We start from the raw sequence: 20,123 nt of genomic DNA, 5'->3' as shown, positions 1-20,123 counted from the left end.
TCCAACCTGCAAACCCTGACAGCCGCCTTAACCCAATCTTCCGCTCTCTGAGGCAGAGGGTCCCTCCATTTCATACAGATTTCTCTTCTCGCGATTAGGATCAAGTAGAAGAGCAACCTTCTATGAGACTGCCTCAGCGATGTGCTTATTTTTGCATCCCCTCTGAGGAGGACAAGCATTACGTTCAATTTAATCTCCCAACCAAAGATACCTTTAAAAGCAAACCCCAAAAGTCACTGAAGTTCACTGCAACAGTGAGAAGGAAGACCTCACAGATACACGTACACCAATGGAAGGCGAGGAATAAGTTAATGTCCTGGACTAGACACGGAGCAGACAGTATACGGTACGCAGATAATCCCGCCCCTTACAGGGAACAGGGCACATAATATGAGTGGGAGGTCACTCCGACTCCTCACCTTTAATGTGAATAGATTTGGAGACAAATTAAAAAGAGGGATTTTACTACAGTACCTAAAGCGACAGGCCCCAGAGATTGTCCTACTGCAGGAGACACACCTGGTAAGCAACACCTGCAAGGCACTAGATCAATTGGGATATAAACTAGCAGCCCACGCAGGATTCACCTCCGGTTCCAGAGGGACCGGCATACTCATCCGCAAAAACTGCCCCTACGTAACACATAAAACATGGGTAGACACACAGGGCAGATTTGCTGCAACAGCCGGAACAAGGGAAGGGAAACCATTCAATTTACTATTGCTATATATAATCCCCGCTACCAAAAAAACAACCCTGACCGATCCTATTTGATCTCCCGCCTGGGATTTTACTGATGGGAGTGGGCTTTAATCTAATGGCGAATGGGCAAATAGACCGACGCCCCCCACAGCAAGACCCACATGGCAGGTCACAGTTGGCAGAATTTCTCTTGCCTTTGGAGATATTTCAACCTGCAGACACATCAATATACATATCATTCAGGAGCCCATGGTAGCCAATCTCGCATTGACTACCTGTTGACACATCTAGAAGATGTCCCCAACTGTATAGAAGCCAAATGCCTTGCGAGGGGTATCTCTGATCACTCCCCAGTCCTCACCAGGATAATGACAGGCCCAGAGTCCAACCGAACAACTCTCATGATCAATCCATGGTGTCTGGAACTCCCGCATGCAAGGACAGAATTACTGAAAGACACAGACCAGTATTTCAAAGAGAACACAGGCACAGTGGAGTCGCCACAGACCCTTTGGGGGGCATTCGGGCCATGATCAAAGGCAGAGTGCTTGCATTAATGGTAGGGCACAAGTGGGAGTTGAGGGCCCATATTGAGACGCTAGAGCAGGAGATCCAGGTGGATGAAGTGAAGGTAACAAACTCAGGTGATGATTCCACCATACATTCCCTAAATACGAATTTACTGGGCTGTATGCAGCTAGTAACGGAGACAGTCAGGTCCAAGCAAAAGAGCATACAACATTAAGTGTACAAGCTGGGTGACAGAACAGGTAGATTACTGGCCTGGCTGGAAAAGCGAGACTGGGCCTAGAGATGGGTCCCCCTCCTAATGGGGGAAAAGGGAGAACAGTTGAGCGACCCCCAGGAGATAACGTTGGCCTTTGCCTCCTGCTTTTCCCAAATATATATTCCCGCAACCACCACAAACGCCATGGACTTCAGAGACTTGCTTGCTACCATCCCAGTCGCCTCCTTAACCCCGGAGGATTGAGTTAGTAGTAGCCCTGTGGGGAATAAAATCAGAAAAAGCTATGGGGCCCAATGGAATCCTAATTGAACTGCTCAAGTTAATGGCCTCTAAGGTAACACTCTCCCTCCGAGCCATGTATTTAGAAAGTTTCCAAAAAGGCTCCCTCCCAGATGACCTACGACTAGCATTAATTGTAGTGATTCATAAACAGGGTAAGCTGGCAGAGGAATGCAGTTCCTCCTGGCCCATTTCGCTTCTCTAAATTCAGAAACAAAAATCCTAGCCAAAGCCCTGTCCAACCGACTGGTTCCCATTATCAACACAAATTTTGCAAACTGGAAATCAGGCTTCATGCGCAGACAAAGTACTGCTCTTAACCTCCGCTGGCTACACAGGGTGCTGGGAAGGGCAGGAACAGTGCAAGAAGGTGTGGCCCTACTTTCCCTCGACTCTAGGATGGCGTTCGATACGATCGAATGGCCTTACTTATTTCGCTGTCCTGGAGCATATGGGCCTCGGCCCGATATACATAAAGTGGATAAAATTACTATATGCTGACCCGACAGCGCAAATAGTTGTTAATCAACACACATCATGACGATTCCATCTGGGCAGAGGTACAAGACAGAGATGCCCACTGTCGCCTCTTATATTTGCCTGATGCTAGAGCCACTGGCGGCATGGGTGAGGAGGGACTCTCTGATCAGAGGGTTGAAATGGTCACAGCAACACAAAGACAACATTTCTTTATACGCAGATGACATACTGCTGTATGTTGCAGGCCCGAAGACCTCAATCCATAGGATCCTTCATATATTTTCGATCTTTGGTAAGGACAAAATCCACATTGTACATGCTCCGTGGCCAGATACCGCGTACACCGACAGGCTGCAAGGTCACAGTGGTGACGGAAGGATTCAGATACCTAGGAATTGACATAACATCTGATCCACTTCTCTTCTATAACAACAATCTTCGGGGCCCGCTAACGCAACTGCAAAATGACTTCCGACACTGGCGAGCCCTCCCTCTGACCCTACTTGGCAGAGCGGCGCTGTTTAAAATGCTGGCACTGCCCTCTTCCTATATGTGCTATAAAACACCCCTTTCAAAGTCTTAGACACATACTTCACCAGTGTGGAGAGTGTGATCTGTACCCTACTGTGGGACGGGAAGAACCCCCGCATTGCAACACATAAATTGACGAGAGGGTGGTACGATGGTGGGATCTCCCTACCTGACCGTAAGCTATATTACTGGGCGTCTCAACTGGCGGTAATCAACCAATGGGTCTATGGCCCGCAGCTTGAACCAGCCTATATGATGGAAAATGGTTACTGAGACCGGCGGTCACCAAAAAGCACTCTACACAAACCCAAGACATCAGCACCTCATTGATCCCACGGCCCAGACCACGGCAATTTGGCATCAGGTAACTAAGATATTGGGCTGGCATAAAAAAATAACACAAGTGACCCCCTTGTGGGAATCAGAGCAATTGGGCACACTGAGCGACTGCCCGGGTTCAACAGGTGGGACGCGATTGGTATCTCTACAGTCTGCGGCCTGTGGAAGAGCAGCAGGGTGGTCACATTTAGTGGGTTGCAAGCGGAATACCAGTTGGCAAACTCAGAGGCCTTCAGATACCTACAAGTAAGTCATGTCAAAGTCTGCTGTTCCTAGGGGAGAGGTTTTACCCGAGGCATCCCTGCGGGAGGACAGGTTACTTTCAGAACACATGACCCGTAAGGCTATATCCCTGACCTACTGAAAATTAATAAACAGACCAGACCCACTTGTCCGCCTCAATCAGCATTGGGAGACAGACATAGGGAGTTTAGAGGATGAGGAATGGCAGGAGGCAATATCTTTCCCACTAAAAGTAGCTAGTCAAATGAGGCTGAGACTAATTCAACTCAAAATCTTGCAAAGGACCTATCTCTTGGGGGGGGGGGGGGTACCCTGGTCAAGATGAAAACGAGGACAGACTCGGAATGCCTCAGGTTCGGCACTCAAAAACGGTAGGTTATTCCATACACTTTGGGAGTGCCCTGTGAATCAACCCTACAGCGATGGAATCATAACTAAACTTAGAGGTTTTTGAGAAAGACATCATCAACTCCCCATAACTCTGCCTGCTAATATATGGAAGGCCACTGACCTGACCCGTACTGAGCAAACCTCGGTGTCCCTGGGGCTGGCCCTAGCTAAAAGAAACACTGCCCAAAAATGGGGCGTAAGTGATAAACCATCGATTGGGGAATGGGCAAAGGACATGGATAGATCATTGATCACAGGAGAAAAGGTCTTCAGGAACAGAGGCTGCCCGAAGAAGTGGGATAAAAAATGGGTTAAAAGGAATGCGTCTTGGGGTGGACTCTGTATCTAGACAGCTCTCCAAGTGGTAGCTGTGGAGAGCAGTTTCTCACACACAAGAAGGGGGAGAGGCACAGCACAACCACTACTCCAGCCTCCCCAAACACAACTGTATCGCGCACAAAGAGGAGTATTGTGTATGAATCTCTTCGAGAAAGGTGCCACGTGCTTCGTGAAAAAATACTGCCCTCACTCACAAAATTGTGACATGCTTCATAACTTTGGCAGTAAAGAGGGGTGAAGGAACTCCTAATACTTTCCTGTCACCACCATCCTTCACATTTTTTATCCTAGTCAGTGGATCTAGGAATAAATTATTTACAAAAGATACCACTGAACTAGTTTTAATCTTCACTGCACTTTTTTTTCGGTGATCCCAGGATCCATTACCATATTATTATTTGTATATGTTTGTATTGTCTTATCCTCCCTTTTGCTCCACCCCAGGCATTTGTCTACGCATGGGTGTACTGTAAGCAAGCCAATTGAAGCATGTCACAATTTTGTGAATGAGGGCAGTATTTTTTCACGAAGCACGTGCCACCTCTCTCGAACAGATTCATACACACTACTCCTCTCTGTGCATTACACCTGTGGAGAGCAGCCTTTAAGCTTAGTCCAGAAAGAGTGTTAAGCAGCTTGTTTTACCAGAAATAATCATATAATGTAGGTTAAACAAAACAGAACCACACAGTGTAGTTATAAAAATAAGTATATTTACTACACACCCAACAAACACATTGATATACCTCCTACCCGGTGATATCAACACAATATACACAATACTTCAATCGTAAACAAGTAAGTAAGCTCAATACACAGCGGTCTCCAGGGGGAGACCAAACCATATACTAAAGAAGTGGAATGCAAACTGCAACCGAATTAGGGACTTTGACCAGGAGGCTCAGAAGAGCTGGGGACACAAGAAACCACCCAAGGTAAGTACGCAGGAACCCCACTGAAGCTGTGTGAAGTGGAAACACAGCTGCATACTCAATGCAAGCCAACAGGGAAGTTGCGGTTACAGTTTTCAGGAAGAAGTACCTTTCCCAGTTGATCCTGAAGAAACCCGGTGGAAGACAGAAGGTTAGAGAGTCACCCCACCCGTGGATACCCTACGAACCAGGATACCTGCATCTGGGAAGCCGGATGCATAGGTGTAAAGTGACGTCGGAAACCACTGTAGACCACAACGGAAGACTTCAGGAAAGATGCCGCTGGCAAGGAAGGTGGAAGAGTCTGGTGGAATCCAAGGGTGAATTCTTGAAGCGAAGAACCTTCAAGCAGAGGGGACAGAGTCTATGCCACTCGGAGATGACCAGGAGCCAGGGAAGAGCAATGACCACCGATGACGGGAGATGCAGGAGTGATGACAGTGACTTTGTCGCTCCAGCTGTGAGGAGTAGGCAACACTGCAAAGGACCAGGAGCCATTCACGAGCTGTCCCACGTCAGAAGTAAAGAATCAGGGGGAGTGTGGTACAGTGCCAACGAGAAGTGTGTGGGATAGACTTACAACCCTTCCTAAATGGTGCCACCTTCATATATGGGATGCTACAGACCTCACTCACAAAGAGTAAATCTTGGTAACTATGGGGACAATGATCGCCAAATGTAACATAGCCCAGAGATGGGGAGTTTCAACTATACCAACACTAGCTGTATGGAAGAAGGACTTGGACTGTTGCATGGTGGCTGAGAAAGTGGTCTATGAAGGGAGAGAGTGCCACAAGAAATGGGAACAAATTTGGGGAAAGTGGAATACCTGTAGGCGTAACATATGCACCCCCTCCCCCAGCCGCTAAACCTGGGTGGGAGACTCCGAGAATGACCCGGCATGATGTACTAGACAGCCCAACCTGACTTAATATTTGTGCATGGAAGTAAGATAAAGGTATGGCTTTATACCAATGTCATTGTCACTTGGTTGCTTCAAAACAAAATCAGATGTATATGTACTTGGCTGCTTAAAAATAATAACTGCGATATTATCTACCATATGGTTAAATAAAATAATAAAAAAGAACCAGGTTGGTCGGTATCCAGCGGGAGCACCAACAAGCATTGGCAGCAGCAAAAGACATGGTAAACAAAAAAGGGAGCAACGTTGGGACTAGCAAGGTCTAAGGGACACACCAATTGCAGGAGAGTCCCAGCAGGCGTCGAGCAAGCAGGGGAGCCCACTGAAGTCAAAGGAGAATCTTAAGAGGACCCACAGGCCAAAGGCACAGAAGTCGCAAGAGGACTGCAAACAGCTCACCGAAGATACAGGCCCATGGTGCAGAGGATGTGGTGAGGACAAAGTGGCAGGCAGAGATGCTGGAGGCTGGAGCTTCTTGTAGCCCGCAGATCTCTGGAGGACAGAGCCAACAAGCCTTGGCAACGACAAGTCAACGCAGTGCACAGGGGTTCTGTTCCAGCAATTCCGACGAGGGGTACTGGCATCAAACTTGCTGAGAGGACATGTCCGGCCTCCAGGGAGTTTCAGAGTCTGTGGGAAATCAGGCGCAGCAGACCGGTCAGCCTCGTTGTGGTGCCTGCAGATGCAGGGGAGTGACTGCTTCGCTCCAAGGGAGAGTCGTTCGGGTGTCTTTGATGCCCACAGGCCTGGAGCGGAACTTGGGTGAAGCACAAGCACAGAAGATGAAGAAGACTTGCAGAACACCAAGACCAGGAGCAGCAGGAGTCTTCCATGGTGCAGTCTCTGTTCCAGGCAAAGTCCAAGGTGCCCAAACGGTCGAAGTGGAAGTTGTTTTGGTTTTGACTCTTGTCCCACGACACATCTGAAGAGCCATTCACAGGTAAGCCCTCAAGTACCCTGGGGAAAGGGTTGGAATGATTCAAGGGTCCCTCCCAGAATAGGGGCTGGATAGGGGGGAGGATACCCCCATGCCCTTTGTCCAGTTTCATGCCAGAGTGGGAACCAAGAGCTCCCTGAACTGGCTCAAACTGGAGTATGCGAGGAGGGCACCAAATGTGCCCTTCAGCCTGGTGGTGCTAGCAAGCACCCCCACCCCAGCCCAATACATTATGGGCCAGATGTAGGTAATTCTATTTTACCGATTCATAAATACCGAATTTTACCGATTCGGTATTTATGAATCGGTAAAATAGAAGGAGGGAGATTTAGGTAAAATCGGTAATTGAATTACCGATTCTGTAAAAATAGGTATTTACCAAATTGGTAAATACCGATTCGGTATTGCCCATTGATTCCTATAGGCCTTGAAGCCCAAAGGGATCAATGGGCAATACCGAATCGGTATTTACCGATTCTGTAAATACCGAATCCAGCAAGGGTGCAGGGGGTGTCACTTTGACACCCTCTAGCACCCCGAATACAGGCATGTGTGCCATGTGGCACACAGACATACCCTAAGGGCATGTCTGTCTGTCACATGGCATAGGTGTGCATGCACACATGTGCATGCACACCTGGATTCGGTATTTTACCACCCAATTGGAATGGGTGGTAAAATACCGAATCTGAAAGGCCTTTGGGACTCAGAAGAGTCCCACCTACATCTGGAAGTTACCGAATCGGTAAAAATACCGATTCGGTATTTTACCGATTCGGTAAATTTACCGATTCGGTAAAATTGGCCCCCTACATGCCAATTCATAAATACCGGTCGGTAACGGGCGAAATCGGCCGTTACCGACCGGTATTTGGGCTCCTACATCTGGCCCTTAGTCCTGTCTGGTAGGTGGTCACACCTCCCTGTGATAGGAAATGTATTGTTCAAACTTCCCCTGCTTGAGCTCAGCTCCAAGAGGGCAGAATTGTGTCTGGGGTCGGCAGCAGCACTAGCTTGCTGGCAGATCCTGGAAGGCTGTTACCGGGAGTGCTGGGGGCTACCCTGAGGAGCCCCAGTGCATGGAATCATACCTCCAACACCAGTAACGGTGTTGGGGTAGGATTCCCACATGTTTGATACCAAACATGCCCAAGTTCGGCACAGCCAATATTTGGTTAGCCATTGTGTAATGACGCATCACCAATACATTTAGGAAAATTGCTGCCCGCACTTACAAAGCCTGGCAAAGTGACAACAGAGTTTGTAGGGGGTGCCCAGCTCATGCAAGGCACCCTCGCATTCATAACCTAGCACCCTGCTTTCAGGATTGAAAGGCTTGCCTTAGGGATGACTTATAGTTTTTAACAGTTCATCCTGGTACACTCCAAGGCCAGTCCGAGTCCCTAGCGCAAGAACACTATACTAACAGTCTCTGGCTTCTAAAGAAGACCTCAACCAAGAATAGCAGCATGTAGAGGTTGTCGCAGGTTGGACAAGTCTCTTCCTTATCCAGTCATGCCAAGGACCATGCATCAGGGGTTGCCCCTGACGCATTTTAGTGCTAGTCTCAGCATTACTGCACTAAAATGCATTAGTCATGCATTTAGAGCACAAGTGAGACCACCCAAAGGCAGGCTCTCGTACCAGGCAGGCTAGAATGCATTTAAGTTGGGAGTGTATCTGCTGCTCAGCTGCGGGCTCTGCTCTGTTCTCCAAACACGGTGTAAGCATTACTTTTACTTATATCCATTACTTTCTCACCTGCTGCATGCTGGCCGCCGTTGAATAATCACTGACTTCTATCAAGGCATTTAACAAGTTCAACTTGACAGCGCTAGCCAGGAAGCATCAATCCTTAAGCCAATGAGAATCGATGCATAGCCCAAAATTACAGCCAGAAGAGTGCTTGAGAGGAGGATCACAAGCCAGTATTCAGTAAGCCACGAGACACTTGTGATCGTCCTCTCAAGCACACGCCCTCACTCTACTGGCTATAATTTTGGTCCATGCATCGATTCTCATTGGCTTAATCCATAAGCTTGGCAGCTATGCAGTGCCCTTTCTGGTGCTTTGCAGCTGTTTTAAGATCTTCTAAGTTTCTCGTTGCTCGAATGAGTGTCATTTCTGATATTTATATGTTTCCCTTGTCTTTATTGCTTGATTTTGCTCGAGCGAAAGTGTCACTCATAGTGTTTGAATGTCACTCATAATTACACTGAAATTGTGAAAATGTCACACATAAGCCATTTGAAATCTTGACAGCCTTTACAATTGTGCGTTGCACGCATACGTAGATAGACCGAGTCACAGCATAGAAAACATGCAGAAACTGTTTCTACGACACTAAAAATAAACAAACCCAGTGGAGAGAAAAGTATTCTGGCAAGCATACTCTTTTCAACAAGGTTAATAGCCAAAAATGTGAAATACCCCCTACTTGAAACTAAAACTCTTATTGCGCCAAGCAAATGAATCACAACCCTCCCCAGAAACCTTGCTACGCTCTTTCATCCAAGCATCTATCTATTCAGCCTTCCATCTATCCATCTGCTCATATCCACCATTTCACCTTTACATGCTCTCATCCGTCCATCCTTTCATTCATCCATACATCCTTTTGCTCATCCATCCATCTTTTCACTCCTTCCGTCTAATCGTTCAATTCATCCTCCCTTTCACTCAGCCATTCATCCTTCCACTCACTCATCCATCCTTTTGCTCAACCGCCATCCACCCACCCTTTCATTCATTCACCCTTTCATCCATCCATCATTCTTTTCACTGATACATTCATTCTTTCATTCATCCACCCTTTTATCCATCCATCCACCCAATCCTCCTTTTCACTCATCTACCATTCTTTCACTCAGTCATCCATCCTTTTACTCACTCATCCATGCTTTTCTCAACATCCATCCATCCTTTCACTCATCCATCCATCTTTTCATTCATCCATCCATCCACCCTCCCGTTTACTCATACATCCATCCATTTTTTCTCCATTCATTCACTCTCGATTTCACTCACTCATCCATCCATCCTTTCACTCATCCATCCATCTTCCCATCATACCTCCTTTCACTAACCCGGCCACCCACCCTTTTACTCACACACACATCCATCCATCCTTTCACTCACCTTTCTCTGCCAAACTGTGGACAAAAGAGACCCATCAAAAACTCCACCCTCACTGTAGCTGCTAATTGTGGGAGTTCACAGTGCCCCAGAACCCATCCTTTTACTCATCCATCCCCCTTCACAGCACCATTCATCCATCCTTTCACTCAGCCATCCATACTTTCACTTCCTCATCCATCCGTACTTTCACTTTCTCATCCATCCGTACTTTCACTCCCTCATCCATCCTTTTTCTCATTCATCCACTCTTTCATCCATCCAGCCACACTCCCTTTCATCCATCCAGCCAGCCACACTCCCTTTCATCCATCCATCCACTCTTTTACTCATCCATCCACCCATCCACCCTACCTTTCACTCATCCATCCTTACACTCATTCATTCATCCTTCCACCCATCCACCCTTTCACTCACCCATCCTTACACTCATTCATCCATCCTTACACTCATTCATCCATCCTTACACCCATCCACCCTTTCACTCACCCATCCATCAATCCATCCTTTCACTCAGTCAGTTTCACGTTATTTAGGAGCATGGTTTACGGAGCTGTAGACAGAAAAGGCCCATCGAGAACTCCACCCCCGCTTTAGATGTTAAAGCGGGAGGTTAACGACGCCCCTGTTCTGTCCTTCAATGACGCAAAAAGGTGGCAAACGAATGTAATGGGCTCTTTTACCTGCACTGTTCCTCCACCGATCGTTGCTAAATATTTCGCGTTACTTGACATTGCAATGGCAACAACGCCCCCTTCTGGATGGCTGTCGAATATCGTGCGCACCGGAATACTGCAAAACAAAGCACAAGCATTCATTCGGTGGTTAGGGCATGTGTCTTTTGCATCTTTATATAATTAATAAGTCGAAAAGTATCTTGAACTGTAAAGCTGTACACAGCTCATGAATAACCACATTAAGTGGAGGGGTACATTCGAGTCAGTGCGCCAACTATGGTTTACACACAAACAAGATTATAAGATGCAGGGTCATTCGAGCACCTGCAGTTTTACCAAGCACAATTCGCTGGAAACACCCGGTGAACGGCATTGGGGGCCTCAGGGTCTGCATGAACCTATGCCACTTGCGCACCAGCACAGGGGGCTGATTCTTTCTGATGTCCCTTGGCGGGACTGTTTTGAACCATGAGACGCTTCAAGTCGCCCCTCACTTCCTTGAGGCGCAGACAGCCACCTGGAGCCCTGGACTCTTTTGACTGTCCATGGACCCTTTCAAATGGAGTCCGGAATTTCCAGCCAGGATGACATTCACCCTCGGCCTTTCTTGGATGTCAGAGGTGTCCACGGTGGTTGGCTGTCAGTTGGGGCCTGGTGGAATACTGTCAAGCACAGGTCTTCCAAACTTGAGTGCCAAGGGAGAGCATTTGGTGATGCTGTGTAGTGTATTGCGGTATATTTGTAAGAAGTGGTAGAGACGCCACTACAAGTCCTCGCCTTCGCCTACCCCAAAACACAGGGCCTTCTTCAAGGTTTTACATCTCCCTTGGCTTGAGGCCATTGAGGCATTATCTTCTGGTGTGGCCATTGAGGCATTATCTTCTGGTCTGGCCATCGAGGCATTATCTTTTGGTCTGGCCATTGAGGCATTATCTTCTGGTTTGTCCATTGAGGCATTATATTCTGGTGTGGCCACAGAGGCATTTTCTTCTCGTCTGACCATTGAGGCATTATCTTCTGGCTAGGCCATTGAGGCATTATCTGCTGGTGAGGCCACTGAGGCATTATCTGCTGGTGAGGCCACTGAGGCATTATCTTCTGGTGTGGCCATTGAGGCATTATCTTCTGGTGTGGCCATTGGGGCGTTATCTTCAGGTGCAGCCATTGAGGCATTATCTTCTGGTCTGGCCATTGAGGCGTTCTGGTGTGGCCACTGAGGCATTATCTTCTGGTCTGGCCATTGAGGCATTATCTTCTGGTCTGGCCATTGAGGCATTATGTTCTGGTCTGGCCATTGAGGCATTATCTTCTGGTGCGGCCACTGAGACATTATCTTCTGGTCTGGCCATTGAGGCATTATCTTCTGGTGCGGCCATTGAGGCATTATCTTCTGGTCTGGCCATTGAGGCATTATCTTCTGGTGCGGCCATTGAGGCATTATCTTCTGGTGCGGCCATTGAGGCATTATCTTCTGGTCTGACCGTTGAGGCATTATCTTCTGGTGCGGCCATTGAGGCATTATCTTCGGGTTAGGCCATTGAGGCATTTATCTTCTAATGTGGCCGTTGAGGCATTTATCTTCTGGTCTGACCATTGAGGCATTATCTTCTGGTCTGACCATTGAGGCATTATCTTCTGGTCTGACCATTGAGGCATTATCTTCTGGTCTGGCCATTGAGGCATTATCTTCTGGTGCGGCCACTGAGACATTATCTTCTGGTCTGGCCATTGAGGCATTATCTTCTGGTGCGGCCATTGAGGCATTATCTTCTGGTGCGGCCATTGAGGCATTATCTTCTGGTGCGGCCATTGAGGCATTATCTTCTGGTCTGGCCATTGAGGCATTTATCTTCTGGTGGGGCCATTGAGGCATTTACCTTCTGGTGCGGCCACTGAGGCATTATCTTCTGGTGCTCGATTCCCAGATGTTCCAAGTACTCGCTGAATTCTGCTCCTTGAAACACAGATCTATTATCCTTCTGATCTCCCTCTTTTGTAGTGTGTTAGGCGCCATCATTTTATTCGCTTTCAAGAGGAGTCCATCTTCGGTGGTGCTCAACTCCTCTCACATCCTTCACAGTTTAGAGAGTATCAGCTTGTCAGCACGACCCCATTGGTGGGAGCCTCTGAAGAACGCTACCTACTAATGTTGTTGCATTGGTTTTACACCTTTCTGTAGGCCGTCTTCTTTTAATGCCATCAGGATCTCCTCCATGGACATGGCTTTCAGGCAGGCACTCAGAGAGGCTAGATGGATATATTCTTCTGTATCGTCAGTTGGTGCTGTCATTCCTCATCAGGGTGCATAGTGGTGCCTCAACAAGAAGTCCGCCAGATTACTGGTTACCCTGCTTGAACACAACTATGACGGTATATTGCTGGAGCTGCACTATCTCAAGCCTTAGCTGAGGATGCAGAGCTGTGCCAGCGAATAGTGGACCAGCAGCTTGTGGTCTGAGACAACTTTGAACACTTGCTTGTAAAGATGCAGGTGAAAGCGGTGGCATCCCCACTTGATGGTGAGGGCTTCCATCTCGATCTATGCATGGCTTGTTTCCATGTTGGTTAGAACCCTGCTGGCAAATGTTAGAAGATTCCATACTCGAATTCATGTTCCTGGACAAGGACGGCACCAAATCCTAAATGGCTTGCATCTTCAATGATGTCTGTGTTCTTCAGGGGATGACAATAGTCCATCATGCTGTCATGTAGTAGTGCTTTCTCAAAATGTTCACATGCTCCTCCGCCTGAGCTTTCCACTCCCACCGGGCATTGATCTTTGTTATCACTCTCAGGAGGTTTCAACAGGGTTGGGAGATGGTGGACAAACCTGTCACAGTATGTGGCTAGGCCGAGGAAACCCCTCAATTCTGTGGTGTTCAGGGTGGTAAGAGCTTTTTGGATCCATCTGACTTGTGTGGATGCACGTTCAGACCTTCTTTGGCGAAGGCATACCGTACAGAATAATTGTATGTAGGAACTTAAAATATTTTAAATCTGTAATAAACAAGTAGTACTACTGCATAGCCAAATAATTCAATGAAGGGGAGAGGGGGGGGGGGAATGGAGAGAGGGGGAGGGAGACAGAGGGGGGAGGGAGAGAGAGGGGGGAGGGAGAGAGAGGGGGGAGGGAGAGAGAGAGATAGAGAGAGAGAGAGAGAGAGAGAGAGAGAGACATTTTGTCAATCGGGACACGGTTCCCGGGGGTAGGGGGGGAGAATAAAGCAGAATTAGAATATAGGGGGTCAAGGTCCTATGGGACCGATAGTGGGGTATGTAAGGGTCCTTTTTAGGGGGGGTGCATGAGGATCCACTGTGGCGCTCAGCATGCCCTGTGTGAATCCGCAACAGATCTGCAGATCTGGACCCCAATTAAACAAAAAAATACACCCATTGACACTCTCTCACACCCCCACACAACCACTCACACATCCATACACGCACTCACACACCCATACACCCTCTCACACATATATACAGACACTCACACACCCATACAGTCACTTACATATCTACTCACAGACCCTGAGAACAATTCACAGACCCACACAGGCACTCATGCAGCCATGAACACACTCATATAGCCAATTACAAACTCACTCACAGACCCACACAGCCACTTATACAGCCTTTCACACACTCATACAACAAAACCCCTGACACAGCCACTCACACACTCATACAACCACTCATATCCCACTTAGAATCCCACACAGCCTCTTACACATCTACTCATAAACCCACCCACCACACACTCATGTGCCTACTTACACACCATATTGAACAACAATGAAAGAGTGTTAGTAACTTTAAAGGAAAAGGGTATTCGAGCACACAAGTAAACAACACCTATTTGGTGTGTCTAGAAAGCCCTCACTCACTGACCTGGTCGGTGACATGCTTCATCATTGGGCCCCACTGGGAGTGACCGAGTGCCACCCCAGTGTGCTTCAACGCCAGATTTACTGCGGAGCGGGTAACGTGAAGATGTGAGAGCTAAGTGATCGTTTGAGTGATTAGGAAACTTGTAAGTGGTGGGTTAAAAATGCCTTAGTTGTATCAAAAAATATTTTATTAGCTGATCAATAAGACATATTAAAAATGTGTTGGAAACCTAGACCAAATGAGTTGATTGGTCTGTTTCCAGTAATATTAAGTGATGGTCAACATGTTTCTGCCAATGTCGGTTTTATTTACCTGGCATTCGTCATGACCTACGGTGGACTATACCCCGGCGGTATGGACACACTATGGCCCACCCTACCAAGGGACGTGAAAGTAAAAATCGTCAGAAAAAGTGCAAGCAAAAAAGGGGAAAACAAAAAATCCCCTTTAGGGTCTCTCAATTGGGAGACCGTAAAAATTAAAATGCAGTGAGACAGTGTCACCACATAGACCTTGGGAGGGGGGTGGTAGCGTATTTGGCACACTGCCCGCAAATGCCAGGCACCCGCTAGTAAACCTGCATGTGCCCTCTGAACCGGGTCTCTACTTACACACCCACACAACCACTCATACACCCACTCAGAGACCCAGAAAACCACTGATACACCTACTCATACACTCATACACCCACTCACACACCCTCTCACCCACCCATACAGTCAGTGATACATTCAGACATTCTCAGATAACCACTCACACACACAGTCACTGACACATCCAGCCACTCACACACCCATACAGCCACTCACACACCCACCGTATGAAATGTGTTGTTATTTTGTATTGAATGTGGACTTTGGTTGGGGACAGATCTGTGGATCCGTCGCAGATCCGCTTGTAGCATAGCTGACAGATCCCTTATTTGGCAGAGGACCTGCGGCAGTTCTGCGGATCTGAGTGAGAAATTACAAAAAAGGATTTGGAAAAAAAACAGTGTTTGGGAAAAGGGTTTGTTCTGAAAAGAGCCTTTGTGCTTATGGTGTTTAGATGATAACTATACATAGAAAAGGATGCAGTCTTAAGTTGTTGAGGAACCCCATTGCCTGTGTCAGTGAAATGGACTCCGTCTTTTCAATATATTCTGTCCATCTCAAAGCGTAAGGTGTTATTGTATGTAGAGCCTATGTTGTGGTCTCTGAGAAAAGCAGAAACAGCTTGATGGATATGTTTCCTGGATTTCTCCAACTGTGATCAAAATTGGGTTGAACACTGCCACTTTGTTCTTTGGTAAATGTTGGAGAATGCCAAGGCAGTATGTGGGGAATAATAAAATCAATTTATCAAATGTATCCTTCATTAGGATTTCCAGTGCTATCCCAGTAATTGTGCCTACCTCATTGCCACCACAGTTCACAATCACGAGGTTTGGATGTTGGAAATTCATAATGCTTTCAACCAAAGGCAGCAATCGCTGCCACTTTAACCCTCTCTGGCCAACCCAAGTGATGTCTGCATTTGGTAAACCTAGGTATCTGTCAATGGCACTCTTTCTAGCACTCACGCTAGACCAAAACGCAAAACTATGGCCCACAATCCAGACTCTAACCATTCTGGAGACAAACAGGAGTAACGCACAGGAAAAGGCTACAGCAGAACGAGGCAGTTTTGAAGATGAAAGGCAGCGAAAACGGTGGACTGCTTGTAAAATATAAAAGAACGTATTTGATTGGATCGAGATGTGCAGGGAAATAAAATCAGGTAGTCACTTTAACAAAAAAAGTAATTACCTCTGTAATTCGCTTTGGGAAAAAAAGTTATGTTGTTTGGGATATGCTTGGAATTGCCAACACTCAACTACACCTGCTATAGTTAATGTGAAGCTAGTATGCTGTTTAGATAAAGTCTTGTGAACATTTTACCTACTGGTAGGCAGAGACTACTGGAAGCTTGGTTACTATGGAAATGGAGATAAAAGAGTGCAGGGGAAGGTAACAAAAGAGACTGCAGTGCGGAACTGAAAAGCAGACTGGTGTATATAAATTGCTCAGTGGGGAATGTATGTCTTATAATTGACAATAGTTCGCAAAATAAAACAAATGAAAGGCATTTAGAGCAGACTATTGAATGCTTTTCAGGGCTTTTGTGTCGATCCGTGTATCCACCATGGATTTACAGAGGGCTGCGGATCCGCGAATAACCTACCAAATTGGACTTTTTTTTAGAGGAAACATGGAAAGGGTTAAAGAAATAGTGGCCATTTAGGAGGGATATAACAAAAATAAAAGATGAAAGTAAGTCTGTGATTTGCTAAGTTTAGCAGTATGAGTAAGGTCACATGGGGAAAGGTAGCCATTTAGGTGTTTTTGTACTGAGAGTGGAGGAGGATTGCCATCTCTCTCACCTGAAATTTGCAGGGGAAAACAGATTTTAACAGTTAATACACTAAACGTTGGACAACAGCAAGGAGATTTTACAGGTATGTTAATTAGGTTGTACTATAAAAAAGTATATTAAAAAAAGTGTGTTTATATAAGTTGAAATACCATGTACAGCTTCTTGACACAAAAGTAACAGGCAAAACAGAAGGGAGCTTAGATGAGAACATTAACTAAAAATGTAGTGAGCAGCAAAGGAGAAAGAATTGGTATACTGACAAAATAGCTATTTTATTAAGCCAGTATGAATTAATGTGTTAGAAATTAGATGTGGGTGCTTGCTTATAGTGTGCAATTTACAGTATGTTATTTGCACCCAATCACACAGTCAGGCAGGCACTTATACACCCAGTTACACTTCCACAAAAGCACTTATCTACCCACCACTCATATAGCCACACAGTGACTGATGCACTCAGTCACACACCCATAAATCCATGCACATACCCGTTTACTCACCTATACATATGCTTACATAGTCATTCCCACACCCATGCAGGCATTGTCACACCCACTCACACACATATACAGCCATTCATATACCCAGAACTCAGACAGTCAGTTACACACACACTTATTTACATGCCCATACACCAAGTTACACTCTGTCACCCATCCAAATAGCCACTTACATACCTATTTACAAAACCATGCAGCCACTCACACACTCAGTCAGATAGCAACAGAGGCACTTACACATACATTCACACAACCATACAGCACTTATGTATCCATCCCAACAGAGCCACTTGCACACAGTTACACACCCATACACTCACCAACACACCCAGTCACACAACTATGTACACATCCAATGACTCACTCAAAGAGACACTCACATATCCAGTCAACCACTCACACACCAGTCACCCATCCATACAGCCACTCAAATTCCCATTTATAAACCCATACTCAGACACTTACACAGCCTCTTACACACTGACATAACCACTTATGTAGCGACTCTATTGCTTATAGTATATAATCTAATCTCAAATTAAACGTATTCTATATTTGCTTTTCAGACATCTACTTGTGCTTAAAGAGTAATGGAAGATGGAAGGATGAGGTGAAACAAATATTAAGAATTATGCTTCTTGACAGCATCCATAAACTGGGCAACAGAGGATCTATTTAGTTCAATAGGCATAAGGTGTTTGACACAATGAGTGACAATGTCTTGCAGTTTTGGTGAAACAGTGGGATGGTAAATATCTGGTCAGGTTGTGAGGATCCCACAGATGGTCCAACTGCTGATGATGATGCACCACCTTCCCTCTCTCTTATCATCCTCTTATATATCCTTGTATGTATGGTTATCAGGTGTTTCCAAACAGACAATGTGCCATGTGAACACTTCTTCAGAGTACCTCCTGGCAGTTTTTTGTTGCATAGAAGGCACTGCAGAATTTTCGCAATAACTTTTTTTTCTCCTGAAGGGATGGAGAAATATTTCCAAACGTCACAGGAATTCTTTGGAGGTGGTAAGTTGTTTTCTTCTTCGTACTGCTCTTTGCTTTCACTTCTATCTTCAGCAGAAGAGATCTTAACTTTGAAACACTCATCTTTTGAAGGAAATCGACAAAAAAGATGGAACTCTGCTGCAGAGACTGTCTCCAGAGAGATGTAAAACTGAAATAACTGATTTAGAGTGTGATTTCAATGTGGATGGGTGGCCAGACTTGTGGTATATCGCAGCCGATCTGCGGATCCATAAATTGAATGGAAAACAGAGAAAGACTTTGTGTTTTTCATTCGTAAAAAGTTAAATAATTTATGTTAATTTGTTAATTGTTGGTTTTAAATTGTATAATAATAAATGTGTTATTAAAATGTATTTATAAACTTGTAAAAATGTATATTACTAAATAGAACTTATAGGTGAAATTGTAGTATAATGTATATAAAAAAAACAGTGAAATTCACTATAAAACTAAAGGTTGCAGGAACGTTACAGTTAGGAAATAGCATTGAAAAACCATGGAAATTCACTAAAAAACCAAAGGTTATAGGGATGTTATAGTTAGGCTCAGATTTTACACCCACAAAATCATAGGAATTCAGCAGTTATAGTTACCTATGCTAACTAGGAGTTACTCCCCCGCAATGCACTGCTTATGACCTCACATATTACATCACTCATGACATGGTCAATGACATCACTGATGACATCATCCAGCAAAGTAAACTTCAATATACTTCATAAAATAAAATTTACATTTTTTTAAAGTAAGAAGAAGACACAGTTGAGAGACATACAGCACAGAGCTCACTGTAATAATCCCGGCCCCCGGATATACCTCTGTAAAAACATTGTCATTTTTGATTTGTGTTTTTGGATCATTAGAGAAGTAATTAAGATTAGGTAGCCATTGATAATCCAGGCTGAATTTTTCTGGACGACATTTTTAAAAATGGCGCATGTGGTGAAGTGATAATGTCAAATTTCAGGAACCATGACACCTATATACTTCATTTTGGTGTCAAACTATAGGTTTTGGGGGTGAAGTAGTCTTATAGAGACGGAAAAAACTCCTCAGAGCAAACATTCTGCCTTTTTCCAAAATTGTGGCTACAACAGCGGCGGCTCCTCCTCTAAGGCGGAGGAGCGTCGCCCCACAAAAAAATAAAAAGATAATAACGCCATGTTATTATCATTTTATTTTTTCCTTGCAGTTCGGTAGGTGTGGGGTGGGGCTACCCACAGAGCAGGGGAGGAGTGGTGGCACTCTCCAAGTGCGTATAACAGTTTGGCTGGTCGTCTTAGGATGGCCAAACAGTCATGCGCACTTTACATGTACTCCACCGGCTGTGATGCACAGCTTAGGTGGAGAATATGCACGGGCCCCAAGTCCCCATCTGAACAATGGGGCTCAGACCAATCACGACCCTGCTATTAGCAGCATCGTGATTGGCTAGAGAAGGCTGGAAGCCAAGGTGCTTCCTGTTCCTGTGTCGTGGCAAGAAGGAATGAAGGAGAGGCGGCCACCGGTAAGGTAAGTTTACATTTTCTCCCCCCTCCCCTTTGTTCTTTTTTTGGATCCATTTAGAAGAGTCCACTCACCATGTGGCACATCACAAAGGTCAGCTTACTCCAATGTGCTGTTAAGTTCTTGAACAATATGGCTGGTACCTTTTGAATATCT

The 20,123-nt window shown here is 45.8% G+C and overlaps 1 protein-coding gene across 1 annotated transcript in view; it reads right to left on the bottom strand.

Moving 5' to 3' along the window:
* Positions 1 to 20,123, bottom strand: part of CFAP251 (cilia and flagella associated protein 251) — a 591,575-nt gene that overhangs the window by 454,488 nt on the left and 116,964 nt on the right. The window contains exon 6 of the mRNA XM_078667546.1: positions 10,664 to 10,772. Coding sequence (XP_078523672.1) covers positions 10,664 to 10,772 — 109 coding nt within the window. The remainder of the gene's footprint in view (positions 1 to 10,663; positions 10,773 to 20,123) is intronic.

Source organism: Lissotriton helveticus, chromosome 11, assembly GCF_964261635.1.
Source record: "Lissotriton helveticus chromosome 11, aLisHel1.1, whole genome shotgun sequence".
Lineage (NCBI taxonomy): Eukaryota > Metazoa > Chordata > Amphibia > Caudata > Salamandridae > Lissotriton > Lissotriton helveticus.
Note: the sequence above shows the minus strand (reverse complement) of the source record. Positions and strands in the feature narration are given on the sequence as shown.